At 42.4% G+C, this 21121-nt stretch overlaps 1 protein-coding gene across 5 annotated transcripts in view; it reads right to left on the bottom strand.

Moving 5' to 3' along the window:
* LOC134340160 (arf-GAP with GTPase, ANK repeat and PH domain-containing protein 1-like) overlaps positions 1-21121 on the bottom strand; it is a 185663-nt gene that overhangs the window by 95975 nt on the left and 68567 nt on the right. For all 5 annotated transcript variants that reach the window (XM_063037073.1, XM_063037074.1, XM_063037069.1 and 2 more), the window contains exons 2-3: positions 4641-4699; positions 840-927 (exon numbers count right to left, since the gene is read on the bottom strand). In XM_063037073.1, the coding sequence (XP_062893143.1) occupies positions 840-927; positions 4641-4699 (147 nt within the window). The remainder of the gene's footprint in view (positions 1-839; positions 928-4640; positions 4700-21121) is intronic.

Below are 21121 nucleotides of genomic sequence, written 5' to 3'. Positions count from 1 at the left end.
TGAGCACCACATGTAAAATGCTGAGGAACTCAGCCAGGTCAGGCAGTATCTATGGCAATGAATAAACAGTTAATGTGTTAAGGAGTTAAGGAGTAATTAATATCTCTTCTCGCAACCATTCCACTATCTGCTCTGGTGCTCTGGTTCCCATCCTGCTGCAACTCTAGTTTAAACCCCTGGTGCAGCACTAGAAAACCTTCCCTCAAGGCTATTAGTCCCCCCTCCAGTTCAGGTGCAAACCATCTCTTCTGTACAGGTTCTACCTTCCCTGCAAGAAAGCCCAATGATCCAAAAATCTGAAGCCCTCCCTCCTGCTCCATCTCCTTAAACATATATTAAACTGTATGATCTTCCCATTTCTGGCCTCACCAGCATGTGGCACGGGTAGCAATCCTCAGATCACAACCCTGGGGGCCTTGTCCTTTAACTTAGCACCTAACTCCCTGTACTCACTTTGCCAAACCGCGTCACTCTTCTGACCCATGTCATTGGTACTAAGGCCACAACCTCTGGCTGCTCACCCTCCCACTAAAGAATGGGATTAGCTGGGATCCAGCCAGTGGGAGACGTGCCTGGGGACCTGCTCCAAGGAAGAGCAGTGAAAGATTTGGGCCAATATAATATTTATCTCCTTTCTGTAGATGTTGTAGTTTCTTCCACAAATTTTGACCCATATGGTATTGAACAATGTAAACACATTTAAAAATACAAAATCTTAAGAAGTTCAAGGTAACAGCTTTTTTTCTGACAGTCACAACACACCCACTATTAGCTCATTTTGAGAGTGGCGTCTAAAAGGCCGAGAATGCCAAAGAACTCAGAAAAATTAGGGCACTGACCTTCCGGAGACTCATCCTGGATATAAGTGCCAGTCAGATAGCGATGGACGAGGGCGGATTTGCCACTGTGCAGGCTGCCAACCAATCCCTGCAAAGAAACCAAGACATTAGAGGGCTTCTAGTTGGAAGCAGCTCCATTCATAAGTATTATCCCAGGGCCGAGGGGTTATGTCTACCAAGGATGTGAGTACAGGGTGGGTTTCTCTTCTCTTGGAAAGAGAAGGCTGAGGGGTGATCTAGTAGAAGTGTTATATTATTTATTGGTTTCAGTAGGGTGGGCACACAGATATTTCTGTCTGTAAAAGACCAAAAATAAAGGCCATAAATATTGGGCAAACAACAATAAATCCAATAAAAAAATTGAACATGAAACATAGACATGATGTTGTGCTGACTGATATAAACCTACTCCATGGTCAATCTAACCCTTCCCTACTCCATTTTTCTTACATCCATGTGCCTTCAACTTAAGAGTTAAATGTCCTTATTGTATCACCCCCTGGCACTGCATTCCAGGCACCTACCACCCTTTGTGTAAAAAACCTACCTCGGACATCTCCTCTAAACGTTCCTCTACTAACCTTAAATGGATATCCTCTGGTATTGGCCATTGCCACCCTGGGAAGAAGGTGCTGGCTGTTCACTATGCACTTATCATCTTGTACACCTCTATCAAATTGCCTCTCACCCTCCTTTGCTCCAAAGAGAAAAGCCCTAACTCACACAACCTTTCTTCGTAAGACACACTCTCTAAGCTAAACAACATCCTGGTAAATCTCCTCTGCACTCTGTCTCAAACTTCCACAGCTTCATTCCTATAACGAGGCCACCAGAACTGAACACAATACTCCAAGTGTGGTCTACCCAGAGTTGTATAGAGCTGCACTTTACCTCGCAGTTATTTACTCAATCCCTCAGCTAATGAAGGGCAACATACATATGCTTTCTGCACTAACCTATCAACTTGCATGGTACTTTAAGGAATCTACTGATTTGGATCGAAGATCGCTCTGTTCCTCCACACTGTTAAGAAGCCAGCCATTAACTTTGCATTCTACCTTCACATTCGATCTTCCAGAGTAAATCACTCCACACTTTTCTGGATTGAACTCCACCTGCCACTTCTCAGCCCAGCTCTGCATCTGTATCCTGTTGTAATGCACAACAACTTTCCACATTGTCCACAACACCACTAGAAATCTGAAAACTTACAAACCCACCCCTCTACTTCGTCAACAAAGTCACTTATAAAAATCACCAAGGAAAAGAGTCCAAGAACAGATCCTTGCAAATACCACTGGTCACTGACCTCCAGGCAGAATACAGTCCATTTACTACCATCCTCTGCCTTCTGTGGCCAAGTCCAAATCCATGCAGCCAAGTTTCCCTGGACCTCAGGCCTCCTGACTTTCTGGATAAGCCTACCAAAGGGAAACTTGTCTAACACCTTACACTACCACATCCACCGCTCTACCTTCATCAATGTGTTTTGTCATCTCCTTGAAAAACTGAATCAGGCTCATGAGGCTCCAATGCACAAGGTCCAAAGAGGCTGCAGGCACAAGCCTCCCCACCATCGAGGACATCTTCAAAATGCGGTGTCTCAAGAAAGCGTCATCCATCATTAAGGTCCCTCACCAACTGGAACATGCCCTCTTCTCATTACTAACATCAGGGAGGAGGTACAAGAGCCTGAAAACCCACACTCAACATTTTAAGAACAGCTTCTTCCCCTCCGCCGTCAGATTTCTGAACAGTCCATGAACATCTTGCTATTCCTCTTCCGCACTATTTATATATTCATTTTTCACTTTAACATAGCATTTTATGTATTGCATTGTACCGCTGCCACAAAATAGCAGATTTCACGACATATGTCAGTGATAATAAATATTTTTCAGATTCACAAAGCCATGCTGACTGTCCCTAACCAGACCATGCTTCTCCAAATGCTTATAAATCCTGTCTCTAAGAATCCTCTCCAATAGTTTGCCACCATGGACATGAGACTCACTGGTCTATAATTTTAATTGAGGCGAAATTTCACCCAAATTCTGAGGAATATGTACCTGGCAAACAGCAGAGATAGATTTACGGAGAAGCTGAGAGAGAAAATGGAGCAATAACATTACTTTTTGTTTATCTTTACTACTTGCCCCACCTCACTCCAAAGACCGCCTTTTTCACCTTCTTTCCCCACTACAAACTTTCAAAGTGATTTCCATCTGACGGTAGGTTGTGATCGGGATCACAAGTACGGACCATACACGTGGCTTCAGGCCATCAAAAGGGTCATAGCTGAAGCGGTAACTGTTCGGAAAGTAAGTTCACTCCCTCTGGCTTTCTTCTTTGCACCTGTCATTATTGTGCACCATCCAGTGGCCTGACCAATAATGAGACGAAGTTCACATCATGGGATATATGCTCTGATCACCTCAAAACAGTGTGGACACATTTTTCACACAACAGTAATGTTGTAACTGTTAATACTACCTAATCCCTTTTCTGTGCACAGACCTTGGTTCAGGACTGGCTGGGTCAGATTCTTGAGGGTTTAGCATCAGAAGCTGAAGTCATTGCAAAGTTGACTCTGCTTGCCCAGCACCTTGAGGTGAATACTACGCTTTAACAGAGTGTAAAGAGGGGTGTGTAGCATCTTCCAACACAAAACACAAGGATCAAAGCCCAAGGAATAAAAGGATATAGTGCTAATGTGGGCAAATGGGAATGGTGTGGATGGGCAAGAAAAGGTCGATATGGGCACAGTGGGCCAAAAGGCCTATTTCTATGCTGTATGACTCAATGAATCTGTGAAAGCAGTGAATTATTTCTCAGTTCTGGGTGCATCTGGTGAAGAAATACACAAGTTCTGCAGAAAGCAAAACAGGATATGGCCAAGAGATAATGTTCCCGCTCTCTCTTTTTGTGACATTTTATTGACATTTTAGGTTAACTAGTATGCGCACTCTCCTTATCTACAGTTGAGAGATACATCTGGCCACCTTTCTATCCATGTGGTAATACTGGCTGCAGTAACTGAACTAGATATTGCAGAGAAGATGAGTCAAACAAAGCTACTGCTCATTTCAGGGCAATAAAATACAAATTAATGTTGCTGAAGGCAAGAATTTCTGGTGCTTACAGGACTGTGTAAACCAGCTGAAGTTTGCTCCTCTGAAGAACACACACCGGTGGCTATAATCCTTTAGAAGTTTGAGAAGATTTGGTCTGTCATCAAGTACTCCAGTAAATTTCTACAGATGTGCTGTGGAGAGCATTCTGACTGGTTGCATCACCGTCTGGTATGGAGAAGCCACTGCAAAGGATTTGAAAACAGTGCAGAAACTTTTAGATTCAGCCAAGTCCCCATCATCCAGGAAATCTTCAAGATGGCGGCATCCGTCACCATCCAGGACAGGCCCTCTTCTCATTTCTACTAACAGGGACAAGGGACAGGAGCCTGAAGATGCACGCTCACCATTTTAGGAACAGCTTCTTACCCTCTTCCATCAGATTTCTGAATAGATAATGAACCTATGAACATTACCTCATTATTTTGCACCATTTATTTATAGCAATTTTATGTCTGCTGCTGCAAAACAACAAATTTCACAATGTATGTCAGTGATAATAAACCTGATTCTGATTCTGGAAACTCTTCGCCAGAAAGTGATCATGCTCAATCATCCATTTCACAACAGATATATTGCAGAAATGAACATAAACCAGTTGCCATCATGACAGCCAAAATAGAGCCTGCAGGTCCTGTGACTGAAGAGCAAGAAAACGGGACAAACTTACCAACCGGAGCTCTGGAACTGAGCGGCTTAAGGTCCATTCCTGACTGTTCACAAAGGCCTCTGAGGAGAAGAGAAAATGGCCAGGTTAGCATTGAAAGAGTCACTAAAGACTGGATATAAATCACAACCTGAAAATTGCACTTGAGAGATGCTCACATTGGCTATATCCCCATTAAAAGTCAGGGGGTAAATATAGTTCAAAGATCTTTTGAAGTTCCTTAATATCTGTAAACTTTAAATGATAAGCAGTCATCAGTCACTGGGCAATCAGCATCAGGTCAGCGGTGGGAAAACATAAGACTGTAAGACATGGGAGCAGAATTCGGCTACTCAGCTCATCAAGTCCGCTCACCATTCCATCATGACTGATTTATTATCCCTCTTAAACTCATTCTCTTTGCCTTCTCCCTCTAACCTTTGATGCCCCAACTAATCCACCTCAGCTTTAAATATACCCAATGACTTGGCCTCCACAGCCATCTGTGGCAACCAAGTCCACAGATTCTCCACCCTCTGGCTAAAGAAATTCCTCCTCATCTCTGTTCTAAATGGACATCCCTCTATTCTGAGGCTTTGCCCTCTGGTTCTAGACTCCCCCCACTATAGGAGACATTCACCGTTCAATATTTGATAGGTTTCAATGAGATCCCCCTCAGTCTTCCAAACTTCAGTGAGTACAAAGTAAATTTATTATCAAAGTACATATTTGTCACCATCTGCAAACCTGAGATTCATTTTCAATCCCAGAGTCATCAAATGCTCTTCATACACTAACCCTTTCACTGTCAGATTCATTCTCATGAACTTCCTCTGGACCCTCTCCAAAGACACACATCTTTGCTTTGATAAGGGGCCCAAAACCGCTCACAATACTCCAAGAGCAGACTAACCAATGCTTTATAAAGCCTCAGCATTACATCCTATCAAAATGAATGCATTTGCCTTCCTTACCACTCACTCAACCTGCAAGTTAACTTTTAGGAATCCTGCATGAGGATGTCCAAGCCCCTTTGCACCTCTGAGTTTTGAATTTTTTTCCCCTTTTAGAAAATAGTCTATACCTTTATTCCTTCCATGAAAGTGCATGACTATACACTTCCCAATACTGTATTCCATCTGCCACTTCTGTGCCCATCCTCCTAATCTGTACAAGTCCTTCTGCAGACTCCCTTGTTCCTCAACACTACCTGCCCCTCCACTTATCTTCATCTCATATGCAAATTTGGCCACTATACCATCAATGGAGCAATCATCCATATCATTGACATATAACGTGAAAATAAGTGGTCACAACATCAACTCTTGCGGAACACCTTTAGTCACTAGCAGCTAACCAGAAAAGGCTCACGTTATTCCCACTCTTTGCCTCCTGCCAGTCAGCCAATCTTCTATCCATACTCGTATCACTCCTGTAATACCATGGTTTCTTATCTTGTTTAGCAACCTTATGTGCAGCACCTTGTGAAAGGCCTTCTGAAAATCCAAATAAACAACATCCACTGATTCTCCCTTGTCTATCCTGCCTGTTGTTTCCTCAAAGAATTCTAACAGATTTGTCAGGCAAGATTTCCCCTTAAAGAAACCATGCTGACTTTGGCCTATTTTGTCATGTGTCTCCAAGTACCCAAAACCTCATCCTTAATAATGGACCAACCATTGAAGTCAGGCTAACTGGCCTATAATTCCCTATCTTTTGCCTCTCTCCCTTATTAAACAGTGCAGTGACATCTGCAATTTTCCAGTCCTCCAGACCTTTCCAGAATCTCGTGATTCTTGAAAGATCTCGACTAATGCTCCACCACCTCTTTCAGAACCCTGGGGTGTAGTCTTTTGACTCCAGGTGACTTATCTATCCTCAGACCTTTCAGTTTCTCAAGCCCATTCTCTTTAGTAATAGTGATTACACATACCTCTGCCCTGACACTCTCAAATTTCTGACATAATACTGGTGTCTTCCACAGTGAACACTGCCGCAAAATACTTACTTAGTTTGTCCACTATTTTTTAAAATGACCTCCTTCTTAACACTAGCTATTTCAAGTCATAAAGAACAGAGAGTGTCAATCCAAGTTAATGCTAATACTGTGTGTTGTGTGGGTACAAAGTCACCAACAGGGCTTTTAGCTTAATTTTTCTTTGCTCCACGCTACTCACCCCTCTGTTTCCGGAAGAAACTGATTCTTAGATTGATCAGAATCTAAATTCAACTTTACCACAGCAGCACTGTTTATTGGCAAGTAGCAGCCACTGGTACGGATGCTTGGTTGAACCGTTTGGAAAAGGCTTTGACATTTGCCTTTTAATCTACAGTTTTACTGGATCTGGGCATTACTCTCGAGGCCAGCATTTATTTCTCGTCCCTAATTGCTCTCGTGAAGATGGCAGTGAGCCATGTTTTTGAACGCTGGCAATGCTGCTGCTGAGGGAGATCCTGACTCCCAATTGTGAAAAAGGGTCATAAATTTCCAAGTCAAGATGGTGTGTAACTTGACCATAAGACCATCAGACATAGGAGCAGAATTGGGCCATTTAGCCCATCAAATCTGCTCTACCATTCCATCATCATCCCTCTCAAAGCTATTCTTTTGCCTTCTCCCCATAACCTTTGACACCCTGACTAATCAAGAAGATATCAATCTCCACTTTAAATATACTCAATGACTTGGCCTCCACAGCTGTCTATGGTAATGAGTTCCAGAGATTCATTACCCTTGGCTAAAGCAATTCCTCTTCATCTCTATTCTAACTGGACGTCCCTCTATTCTGAGGCTGTACTCTCTGGTCCTAAACTCTCCCACTATAAGAAATATCCTCTTCACATCCACTCTATTTAAGCCTTACAATATTTGATAAGTTTCAATGTGCTCTCCACTCTCTTTTCTAAACTCCTGTGAAAGTCAAGGGACTTTTGATCAAGATGGCACCTGCATAAAATACTCCTTCGGTCGACATCTTCTAGGCCAGTGGGCCCCAACCACCGGGCTGCGGACCGGTACCGGGCTGCAGAGCATGTGCTACCGGGCCGTGAGGAAACTATATGAGTCAGCTGCACCTTTCCTCATTCCCTGTCACACACTGTTGAACTTGAACATAGGGTTGCCAACTGTCCCATATTTGCCGGGACATCCCGAATATTTGGCTAAATTGGTTTGTACAGCATTTCCCCCGCTAAAATAGAGCATTCCTATGAAACCTTTCATGCCAAAATGGCGTGAAGCGAAGAAGCAATTACCATTAATTTATATGGGAAAATTTTTTGAGCGTTCCCAGACCCCAAAAAGTAACCTAACAAATCATACCAAATAATGCATAAAACCAAAAATAAATAACACTAACATATAGTAAAAGGAATTATATGATAAATACACAGCCTATATAAAGTAGAAATAACGTATGTACAGTATAGTCGGGAAGATGAAGGCAAAACCGATTTGTGGGGGGAAAGTGGCACGTATGCGCATGACATGCGCACACAGGTGCCCGCGCAAGGCTTCATGGTCATGGTAGTCTTTCCTGGGGTAAAGTGTCCTGCATTTGATTGCTACCTTTGTCCCTTATTTGGGGGTGAGAAAGTTGGCAACCCTAACTGTAAAAGACATGTTGAGGTGAGTTTAACCCTACTTGAACATCCCCCCCCCGCCGGTTGGCTGGTCTGCAGTGCAAAAAAGGTTGGGGACCTCTGTTCTAGGTAAATTGTGAAACCATATATTTCACTTCTTTTATGTCTTTTATGTTTGTTTTTCATCTTGAATGTGATTCTGGAACTGTTGGAGCCTGTGATTTGTAGTTTGGAGATGGTTTGGGTGTTTCAGTGCTCTGCAGTCTCCAAGGGGATTCTGGGAGGCAGGGGCAGCGTGCGGGAACCTCGTGGAGAGAAGGCTGCGAGCCAATGTTCACCTCCATTTTTCCAATTAAAGCTTCCATTATTTGGCAATTAAGGTGACAAGAGAGAATGAAATGCTGGCTGCCTGCCTTTTTATCGCTGGGGATAAAGGCCGGAGAGGGGAGACTGCCTTTTCAATCGCTGGCGAGATCAATCTGCCACGGAGAGGTGTCGCTGCTTTTTTATCACTGGTGAGATCGCTCTGCTATGGAGAGGGAAAATGTTGCCCAGGTTTTCTGCATTTTGGATGTGGACTTGGACTGTGGACTTTTTTTTCAGTCTTAGGTTTTTCTGTATTCTGTGTTTTTTCACCTGATCTTTCTTGTTTTTTAGTGTGCAGGGGAGGGGGATGGGGGAGTCGATGTGCCTGTTCTGTCTTTGTTCTTTTTTTGTGCGGGGAGGAGGAATTTGGGGGTTGATGATCGTGCTGTCATTCTTTTCTTTTGTGGCTATCTAGAGAAGAATTTTACAGTTGTATACTTTGATAACAGATGAACCTTTGAATGCAGGCGCAGGCCCAGAACTTGAGAGGGAACCTGCAGGGGATGGTGCTACCCTGCACCTGCTGCCTTTATCCTTCTTGACAGTACATGTCACAGGTTTGGGAGGAGCTGTTGGAGCAGCCTGGGTAAGTGACTGCAATGGATTTTGTAGATGGTTCACACTGGAGACACTGTGTGCCAGAGGTGGAGGGAATAAATGGGTGGTGGATGGGGTGCTGATCAAGCAGGCTAACTTATCCTGCAAGACATTATGTTTTAAGTATTGTTGGATCTGAATTGTAAGTGTAAGTGCATGTGCATGTACGTGCGCGCGAGTGTGGTAAGTGACCAGATAACCTATTTCAGTGATGTTCTGTTGTTGTTTGGGGTGTTCATATTGAACAGGAGAATGTAGAGAATGCTCCTGTTTGAAATTTTCCAACAAGAAGGAACGTATTGCACCATTCCAAAGTGCTTCATGTCACTTGGAGTCCTTCTGAAGTGTCATTGCTACTGTATTGTCAAGAAAAAAGAGCCAATTAGCACCCCACAAGTTTACACAACGCCGTGCTCAGAACCAGATCTCCAGTTTCAGTAAGTAGCATGAGGGCTAATACTGGCTTGGCCACTAGGGCCAAACCCCATGCTCTTTTTTGGAAAAGTGGAGGAACATTTCTTGTCTCTTGAGATCAGAAGGGGTCTTACTTAGTTTCACAGAAGATGGAGTTTCTGATGTTTTGGCACTTCCACACTGTTACACTGAGAGCATCAGCCAAAGGTTCTGAGCTCATGTCCATAGTAGGGCTTCAACCTTCTGACTTCACAGGCAAGAACATTACTCACTGAGCCACAGTTGTAGCGTCAATTGTGCCATGAGGAAGAGACTGTAATCTCAAGTGTTCTTCATGTAACTGAACTAGAATCAAGTCTCAATTCCCTCAAAGAGGAGCATAATTGTGATCGGTAATGTTTAGTCAAATAGATTTATGCACCCTCTGCTTGGCAGAGAGAGAGAGATTTATTTTCTAGTTCCTCAGGCATCAGACAATAAGATACTAGTGCTTGTATTTTCACTGTAAGTGGGCAGCAAGTGCACTATAAACAGAAATGAGGTTTTTTTAGTCACAGTTAAATCAAATGACATCTAAAAGCTCCCATTATAACTCGGGGATACGATGGGGAATCTCAGAGGGTGTCTTTCGTAATCTTTAGGGAACAGAGTGAACTTGAATTCTATTTGTTTCACTGATACCAGAGTCTTAGACTAGTGAAGACAGATGAGAGGAAAGAGTCATTAAGGCACAGAAAGCATCCAGGACAAAGGACTACAGAGGTGAGGTACGGCAGACTACATGGAGTGGTACTCTCTGTATCCAACCTGAAAAAGCTTAGTACTACCATGAAATGTTTAGACTAATCAATACCTTCAGATTCTCACACAAAACAGATTCACTGAGCACAGTGACCAATATTAATCTCTTGCTAAAGTGATTCGCTATTTGAAAAGCTGAAATTTGTTGCAGTGTCCCAATTGCAGAAGTCATCAATCAATTTGAATGGAGTTGACCCAAAAAACAAACAATTTGCTTTCTTTATGGGGAAGTGAACACTGCAACATAATTCCAGAGAAAGGGCCTTGCCAGAATGCAGATGTGGTCAACCTCTCAAAGGAGCATGATTGTGTAGCCAAGTTTCCATCAAACTCAATAGATAAGTTTGCTGATGACACAACAATTGTAGGCCGTATCTCAGGTAATGATGGGTTTGAGTACATAGAGGAAATTAAGAACCTGGTGGCATGGTGCAAAGACAATAACCTATCCCTCAAGGTCAGCAAGATGAAGGAATTGGTTGTTGACTTCACAGGGAGTAGCGGACCGCATGACCCAATTTACATCGGTGGTGCGCAAGTGGAACAGGTCAAGAGCTTTAAGTTCCTCAGGGTCAATATCACAAATGACCTGACTTGGTCCAACCAAGCAGAGTCCACTGCCAAGAAGGCCCACCAGCGCCTTTACTTCCTGAGAAAACTAAAGAAATTTGGCCTGTCCCCTAAAGCCCTCACTAATTTTTATAGATGCACCATAGAAAGCATTCTTCTAGGGTGCACCACAACCTGGTATGGAAGTTGTTCTGTCCAAGACCGGAAGAAGCTGCAGAAAATCGTGAACACAGCGCAGCACATCACACAAACCAATCTTCCGTCCGTGGACTCAGTTTACACCGCACACTGTCGGAGCAGTGCTGCCAGGATAATCAAGGACACGACCCACCCAGCCAACACACTTTTCGTCCCTCTTCCCTCCGGGCGAAAGTTCAGGAGCTTGAAGACTCATATGGCTAGATTTGGGAACAGCTTCTTTCCAACTGTGATAAGACTGCTGAATGGATCCTGACCCAGATCTGGGCCGTACCCTCCAAATATCCGGACCTGCCTCTTGTTTTTTTTTGCACTACCTTACTTCCCATTTTTCTATTTTCTATTTATGATTTATAATTTAAATTTTTAATATTTACTAAGTTTAACTATTTTTAATATCTTTAATATTTAATATTTGTAATCCAGGGAGTGTGAAGCGCAGAATCAAATATTGCTGTGATGATTGTACGTTCTAGTACCAATTGTTTGGCGACAATAAAGTATAAAGTATAAAGTTAAGATTCACGTTGAATGCACAGAAGGCGGCTCTTTCCCCATAATGACTGCATAGTAAAACTGCCATCTTGGCACCAAGTATTGGACAAGAGCAGGATCAAACTTTACACATCCCACATCCCACCTCACCTCCCTATCAGACCTCAATATAAAGCCAGCAGCCTATTGAGCAGGTAAATTCGAAAGCTAAGGGGTCGGGGGGCGGGGGGGAACACAATTGCTTTTGTTGCTACTGACTTATGCAAGTGCAGCTACGAATGTTCTCGTGTACCAGATGTCCTCCGAGTATGGTCGGGTGGCTAAGTTGGTAGTATGTTGCGGAGCAGTAGTGCAGCGGTTAAGTTACCTGATACAGCAGGCAGAGCTTTGGACGCTCTGAGTTTGAATCCCACAATGGCCACGGGGGAATTTAAATTCAAGTAATTAAATACATCCGGAATTTAAAGCCGGTCTCAGGAAAAGTAAGCAAAATTACTATCAGACTGTCGTATATATTAAAAAAAACCTGGTTCATTGACGTCATTCAGGGAAGGAAACCTGCCATCCTTACCTATCTAATACTCCAATGTGGTTGACTCCTAACCATCTCCTCAGATAGAGGGTAAGTTGAGTTGGACAATAAATCCCAGTGGCATTCACATCCTGTGAATAATTGCTTTTACATTTATAAAAAAATTATGCTCCTGATGATTCATCCCCCTTTTCCTATCATTCCATCACTGACACTTAGACCATCAAGCTCAGGAGTCTCTTCCCTCAACCATTTCACCTCTCTCTCCTCATTTAAAAACTCTCACTTTGATGGAGCTTTCAGTCATTAGCTTGGTATTTTCACACGACGTGGTATTAAATTCTGTTTGCTAACGCTCTTATGAAGTCCAATGGGATGCTCCACTATGTTTAAATTCACTGTTGTGATTCCACAGGGGAGCACTCCTAATTCATTCACAGCTCACAATGGAAATCGAATGTCCTAGATTAAATAAAAGCATCTTGGATTTTTATTGTAGTGGCTCCTCTCTCAAAGATTACACATTGAGTTCACAGGGCAATGATGAGAAATGGTTCATATCATTTAAATTCTAATGTATTCTCTTTTTGCATGAAGTATGGAAATAGCTTATAACAAAGACTCCAATTATATGGGCAATTACAGAGAGATGTGTGTGTTCAAGGCCCAGCTAGCAATGCACCTGAACTCATATATTCCACCAGAAAATGGCTAATACGACGGAGCAAATTTTAAGGTGATTGGAGAAAAGTATAGGGAGGATGTCAGAGGTCGGTGTTTTTTTTAAAACTCAGAGTGGTGGGTGCTTGTAACATGCTGCCAGGGGTGGTGTTAGAGGCAGATACATTAGAGATATTTAAAGGACTCTTAGGTAGGCACATGGATGATAGAAAAATACAGGATTATGTCGGAGAGAAGGGTTAGATTGATCTTAAAGTGCATAGAACATAACAGCATAGTAAAGGCCCTTTGGCCAAGATGTTGTGCCGACCTTTTAACCTACTCTAAGATCAACCTAACAATCTCAGATCAAGACCTCCCAAAGTGTAACAACTCACGCTTGAATGTATTAAATTCCATCTCAATTTTTCAACCCATTTTTGTTTCATTTATGTTTTTCTCATTCTTTCATGTACCTCTACATGGATAAAGGAAAAAGCTTCTTCCCTGATGAACATGTTCAGTGGGGTAGCTGGGGTATAATGAACAGTGAGGGGAAATGTTACAGCTGGTTATCAGGCAATTGGTCTTAGGTTGGGATAGCTTTGAGGGGTGGGTGGGTAGGGTGCTAGTCTAGAGGAGGCTCAAAGAAAAGTAGATGTGAAACGGGAGGGAAGCAACAACTCTCTTTGCAATCTACCATCTCAACTGAGCTGAAGGTTAACTGGGTGGCATGGTGAGGCAGCTCATGGCGCAGCAGACTCATAGCTCCAGTGATCCAGGTTTGATCCTGACATCTGGTTCTATTTGCATGAAGTTTGCATGTCTTCACAGTGACCGCATGGGTTTCCTCTGGGTGCTCCAGTTCCCCCCCCCCACATCACAAAAATGTACAGGTTAGTATGTTAATTAGCCACTGTAAATCATCCCTAGTGAGTGGTTGAATCTGGAGCGGGAGAGTTGTTGGGAATGCGGGAGAATAAAATGAGTTAAGGTAGGAGGAGTATAAAATGAGTTCTTAGATAGATAGATATAATTTATTGATCCCGAGGGAAATTAGGTTTCGTTACAGCTGCACCAACCAAGAATAGAGCATAAATATAGCAATACAAAAATCACAAACAATCAAACAACAAAATGCAAACTATGCCAGATGGAAAAAAGTCCAGGACCAGCCTATTGGCTCAGGGTGTCTGACCCTCCACTGGAGGAGCTGCAAGTTCGATGGCCACAGGCAGGAACAACCTCCCGTGCCGCCCAGTGTTGAATCTCGGTGTAATATGGCCGGAGTCCAACAGTAAAAAGTTCAATATCCGGTCTACAAACACGTTCCTTGATCGTAATATGACCCGGATTGCACCATCTGTTGTTAACCAGAACAGTAAGCCCCCAACTCCTTTACGCTTACCGCTCTCAGTGCACTTCCGGTCAGCCCGAACGGTCCGGAAGCCGTCCATGGAGAAATTTTGATCGGGTATGTCCTCGTGCAGCCCCGTTCCAATGAAACACATAACACTGCACTCCCGAAATGTTCTCTGACACCTGGCTAGCGCCGTGAACTCGTCCATTTTATTCTCTTCTCTGTAAGTCTCTGTTGTCTCGACCCGGTCCTCTTCCCTTTCTTCTTGCTGTCTGGCCTGGACTTAAGTTGAAGAGTGTGTTTGCATTCTGTATCTCTCTCTGACTATGAGTGTCGTGCAGGAGGGAGGGAAGGGAGGAGAGAAGGGGAAGGAAGAATGGAACAAGACGTGCTGGGCTTTTCCCATGTTCCCAATCAGTGCAGGATCACAGAGCAGCACTGAGAGATTCCTGAGCACACTTTTCACATCCCTTTCAGGACATCACAAGGCATTTTACTCTCAGTACTGTATATCTGCAGGTATAGTCACTGCTGTAACATAGAAAATGTGGAAGCCGATTATCAAACAGCAGCCTGCTATAAACAATTGAAAGGTTGATTGAGGGATCAATATTGACCAGGACACCAGAGATAACCCCCTATAAAATAGTGACCATGAGATCTTTCACTTCCACCAACGAGATCAGTCAGACTCAGTTTAACACCTAAAAGATAATAATACCTCCAACACCACAGACCTCTCTTGATACCACACTGGAGTGTCAACTAGATTTCTGTGCTCATGGCTTTGTGGAACAGATAAACGGCGAGCTTTACATTGAAACTAAAGCTTAGTGTATCTTTTGTGCATGAAAATTAAATATCATTGATTTTGTTTGGGAAATGTCTTTCTGAAATGCAAACATATCATAATCCTCCTCTGCAAAGTTAAAATATTTCCTTTCCTCCTCCTACAATGAGTCAGATCAAGGTTTCTCTGTGTAAAATCATCATTTCCAACCTCCTGTGGTGTGCTGCCCACCTTCCCACATGCTCATGAAAATTCAACAGTAACTGCACTGGGAAATTGTTATGCTTTTACTTTGGAGCATCAGAGAATAAGAATGAGCAAGAAAAGCTAAAACCATGCTTCTTGAAAACAAAAGAGTGCATTTATTTTCAAATTGTTTCCCTCACAATCCAATGGCCCTTTCCATGACAATAGCCAGGTGACTTGATGCCAGGTCACCAGAAGGTGGCGAGAACAAGTCAGGGAGACCTCTTGTAATGCAGGAAAGAACACAATGACACTTCAGTCCTATTCATTTCACTCCATGCATATACCAGTTTGCAACCTCTATGTACCCAGTGAGTCTCCTTCCACTGACCATATACATGTCCCTATCCACCCATCAAATCTCCTTCACTATCAGGAACTCTTACTCCACGATCTTTCTATCCTTTGTTGGGGTGGGGGGGGGCGCAATATTGGCCAAGTGATCACATAGACTGTTCAAATACCAAGTAAGGACCTCTTAAGCTTCCTTGGTTGGGATGATGCCCCTCATAGTGCAGTGCTCCCTTTGTGAAGAATCAACCTCGATGTTGCAATCACACATATTAAATCACGCTTGAATTCACAACCTTTCGGCCCTACATTTTTTTAACTTAAAATAGTTGTGCATTCACAACCATCTCGCTTATTTCCTTTATTCACCTGAGGGGAAGTCCATAAAAGTGCAGCTCCTTAAAGTGCCCAAGGAACTTGTTCAACATACACCAGTCAGTCATTGTGAGTTCCCGTCTTAAGTCGAATTTATTCAATGTAATAACTAGCAATAGCATGGAAGAAGGCAATTCACCCAATTAGCATTTTCCGGTTTATGCATATAACATAGTGGTCACAGGAAAGGGCAGCATTTACCCTCTTCATGGGGCTGCTCTTAGGTCTCAAGTTCACCTGACCAAGGTGGCTATTGTCAGGGCAGTTTAACTACTTGCCTCTCTTCCATTGCTACATTCATAGACAGGTGAACTTGGAGAGGAGCATGTAATGATGACCAGGAACAAAGAACAGTACAGCACAGGAAGAGGCCCTCCTGCCCACGATGTTGCACCGAACTAATTAAACTAGTACTTAAACACCTAACTCACTAACCCTTTCTGCCTACACAATATTCATATCGTCCATTTCCTGCACATTCATATGGCTACCTAAGAGCCTGTTGAGCACCTCCATCACAGTTGCCTCCACCACTACTCCAGGCACCCACCATTCTGTGCAAAAAAACTTGGCCTGCACATCTTCTTTAAACCTACCCCTTCTCATCTTAAATGTAAGCCCTCTGGTATTACACACAGTACATATCTTGAAAAGATATGGGAAACAATATACTGGCTGTCTACTCTATCTATGCCTCTCATAGTCTTATAGACGTCTATCCCCTCAGTTTCCACCGCTCCAGAGAAAAGGGCACGGAACAGGCTGGAGTACATCACTGAACCCAGGACAGTATCTTGATCAGAATGAAGACGTCTTTTTTTGCTACAAATTGTTGTGCATGGATTAAAAAAATAATAAAATGTAAGCATAAGAAAAAGCCTCATTGCCTCATCAAATCAGTACTCCAATTCTCAACATAAGCTACAGGGGGATGTGTCCTCACATTACATGCCAGCTAATCTATTGCAAACAGTTGATAACAACAGCATATGCAAACACAAGTAATCTGTACGGAACAGAGAAAGGGAGGTGCTCCTGTCTGCTAATAAGTGATGTAATCAATAAATTAAGAATGGGGAAGGAAGACAAGAGTGAAAATAAATATCAAAAGGAAAAAACTAATTAAAGTTATGATGCAACAGACAGCTAGACAGGGGATGATTGGGTAGTTCAACCGTCAATCAAGCTTGGTAACAAAACTACAGTAAGTAATAATAATTGCTTATTTTAATCCACACCATTTATATGCAACTATCCTTCATTCACTGCATGTTCTCTCAAGAGAAATTACCCTGCCTTTGATGGGAGAAGTTACTGCAGTTTCGGTTTATTCTTTAAACAGACTTAGTTTCATGGGGAAATTGACTTTGCTCTACAATAGACTGTCTGCTGAGTCATACGTACCATCCCCTCCTTGATTCGCTGACTGACACAATGTCGGTAATAAATACTCTGAAAAGAAACTCGGACAACAGAGGAAATACTTTGAAAATAGCATGACTACTATTTTTGTGCTCCCCATTTAGCAAGTTATTACAATCTGCAAACCATGTGATTCCTCCTAATATCTACACCCTACATTTAGTAACTATGAGAAAGTTAAAGGACAACTTCCATTCCGCTGCTGTAAGACTCTTGAATGAACCTATTCTCTGATGAAGGTGAACTCCTGATCTCCCAATCTACCTCGTCGTGGGCCTTGCACCTTATTGTCTATTTGCACTGCACTTTTTCTGTAACTGTAAAATGATATTTTGTATTCTGTTATTACTTTTCCTTTTGTACTACCTGTGGTGAGATGATCTGTCTGGATGGCATGCAAGTCAAAATTTTTCACTGTACCTTGGTACACGTAACAATAATAAACTAATTAGAAGGACTAGACCATGTCATGCTTTGCTTTGCTGGATGACACTTCAAGACTTTGTCAGTCATGTTTTAGCACTGGCCTAACAAAGTAGTTAAATTACTGGGAAACAAAAGGTAAAGGTTCAACTTCTGGAAAGGACATCTTCAAAGGTTGGGAAGGAGTAAGAGGAAAAATTGTTCTCCTCTCTACACAGAAGTTTGGGCAACTTGCATGATGATGAAATGTCATCATCAAAACAACAAGACACAATGATAAGGCAGGCCAAGCCAGCATTCAGTTCTTTATAATGTACGTTGCCATGGCACCAAGCTTACTTCAACAATATTTTCAACACTTTGAAATGTTCCTGAATAGAAGAGGGTTATTTGAAAACATTGAGAACAAATCATAAAAACTCCATGGGGATCATGGAGTTTGCATTGGATTCATATTTTAATCAGGCTGGGGTGACAGTTCTAAACACAGTGCGGTAGTCAATCAGAGTGAAGCTGAAAGCTCAGAACTTATTCAAGGGTGTCATTCACTTCATAAAACACAAGAGAGCAATTCATTGGCTAAAGGAACAAAGCACGAGTTAACCTTAGTCACTTCCATGACCTTGAACAACACTGTTTTTGACCTCCCACTTCATCTAAAATACGTGGCCTTTTAACACTCACCAGTATCCGATGACCGAACAGCCAACCACGTCATTCCTTTTACAAAGATGCATTCATCTACTGCTAACAATTCCCGCAAATTTTCAAAATACTCAGCTATTGGCATCTGGAACACTCCCTGGCAAATTGTATAAATAATTTGAACAAATTGTTTATTGGCAGCAGTGTATCAATCAATGAGTCGGAGACCAACACCAAGAAGTGTCTTATACAGCAGATTAAATTGATTTACTCAGAAAACACTGTCAAAAGAAAATAGAAAGCTGCAGCAACTTCTCTCAACAAGGATAATTTCTCCCAAAAAAAAAGCAGGATAGTCACATGTAAAATATACGTACATCTAATCAAGCTCAGCATTGACACAAGTATGGGTACCTAATTTTAATAGGAAGGTGTCGAGAAAGAAGATATGACTGCTCTTTCACAGAACTAATGAGCTGAATAGCCTTCATCATGATTTTCTAAAAAGAATGAAAATGGCAAAAGTACAGAAAATATAGCTTATAAAGAACTTTTGTTTATGGAATGACTTCCATGATCTCTGAATAACTCAAAGCAATGAAGCAATCAAAGTAGAGTTACAGAGTAATAGAAAATAACAGCACAGAAACAGGCTCTTTGGCCAATCTGGGCTGTGACAAACCATTTAAACTGCCAAGTCCCACTGACCTGCACCCGGACCATAGCCCTCCATACCCCTCCTATGCATGTACCTATCCAAACTTCCTAACATTGAAATTGAAATCGACCCCACACCCACTGCTTCCGCTGGCAGCTCATTCTGCACTCTCACCACCCTCTGAGTGAAGAAGTTTCCCCGCTTGTTCCTCTCACCCAACCTCAGTGGAAAAGGCCTGATTGCATTTATCTTATCTATACCCCTCATAGTTTTGTATACCTCCATCAAATTTCCCCTCAATCTTCTATGTCCTAGGGAATTAAGTTCTAACCTATTCAATCTTTCCTTATAACTCAGGTCCTCCAGAACCGGCAACATCCTTGTAAATTTTCTCTGTACTCTTTCAATCTTAGTTACGTATTTCCTATAGGTAAGTGACCAAAACACACAAAATACTCAAAATTAGGCCTCGTCAACATCTTATACAACTTCTACCTAACATCTCAATTCATATATTCCATACATTGATTTATGAAGGCCAATGTGCCAACACTTTCAATGAATTATGGAGCTGCGCTTCCAGATCTGTTTACTCTACCACGCTCCTCAGTGTAAGACCTAACCTGGTTGGTCTTCCCAGAGTGCAGTACCTCACACCTGTCTATATTAAATTTCATTTGCCATTTTTCTGCCCACTTTTCCGACTGATCCAGATCCTGCTTTGATAGTCTTCCTTGCTGCCCACTACACCCCCAATCTTGATGTCATCCACAAATTTGCTGATCCAGTTAAGCACATTATCATCATTCATATAGATGGAAAACAACAATGGACCCTGTGGCACACCACTAGTCACAGGCCTGCAGTTAGAAAGCTAACTATCTACTATCACTCTCTTGCTTCTCCCACAAAGCCAATATTTAATCCAATTTGCTATCTCATCTTGAATGCCAAGTGACTGAACCTTCTTGACCAACTTCCCACTGAGATTTTGTCAAAGGCCTTGCTGAAGTACATGTAGACAATATCCACTGTCTTGCCTTCATCAAATTTCCTGGTAACTTCCTCAAAAAACTCTATAAGATTGGTTAGACATGACCAACAATGCACAAAGCCATGCTGACTATCCCTAATCAGTCACTGTCTATCCAAATTCTCATATATCCTGCCCCTTAAAATACCTTCCAATAACTTTCCCACTACTGATGTCAGGCTCACTGGCCCATAATTTCCCGACTGATTCTTGGAGCTTTTCTTCAACAGTTGAACAACATTAGCAATCTTCCAATCCTCCAGTACCTCACCTATCACTAAGAATGATTTAAATATATTTCCTAGGGCCCTTGCAATTTCTGCATTTGCCTCCCACAGGGTCTGAGGAAACACCTTGTCAGGCCCTGGGGATTTATCCACCCTAAGTTATCTCAACACAGCAAACTCCTCCTCCTCTGTATAGGGTCCATGACCTCGCTGCTGCTTTGCCTCACCTCTATAGACTCTGTGTCCAATCTCCCAAGTGAATACAGATGCAAATAATCAATGTAAGATCTCCTCCATTTCTATTGACTCCATGCATAGATTACTAATCTGATCTTCAAGGGGACCAGTTTTGTCTCTTGCAATCCTTTTGCTCTTAACACATCTGTAGAAGCCCTTAGGATTTTCCTTCACCTCGTCTGCTAGAGCAACCTCATGCCGTCTTTTAGCCTTCCTGATTTCCTTTTTAAGTGTTCTCTTGCACTTATACTCATTTATTCCTTCCTGCCTATTGTCACCTGCCCTGTCTCATTCCTTAATAGCAGATCTAGTATCACACACTCTCTCGAGTGTGACTTCTATGTACTAATTAAGAAAACTTTCCTGAACACATTTGACAAACTCTATCCCATTTAGCCCTTTTACAGTATGGGAGTCCCAGTCAATACGTGGAAAGTTAAAATCACCTATTATCACAGCCTTCTGTTTCTTGCAGCAGTCTGTGATCTCTCTACAAGTTTGTCTCTAAATCCTGTGGACTATTTAGTGGTCTGTACTATAATCCCACAAATGTGGTCATGCCTTTCTTATTCCTCAGTTCCAC

The sequence above is a fragment of the Mobula hypostoma genome, chromosome X1 (assembly GCF_963921235.1).
Source record: "Mobula hypostoma chromosome X1, sMobHyp1.1, whole genome shotgun sequence".
Lineage (NCBI taxonomy): Eukaryota > Metazoa > Chordata > Chondrichthyes > Myliobatiformes > Myliobatidae > Mobula > Mobula hypostoma.
Note: the sequence above shows the minus strand (reverse complement) of the source record. Positions and strands in the feature narration are given on the sequence as shown.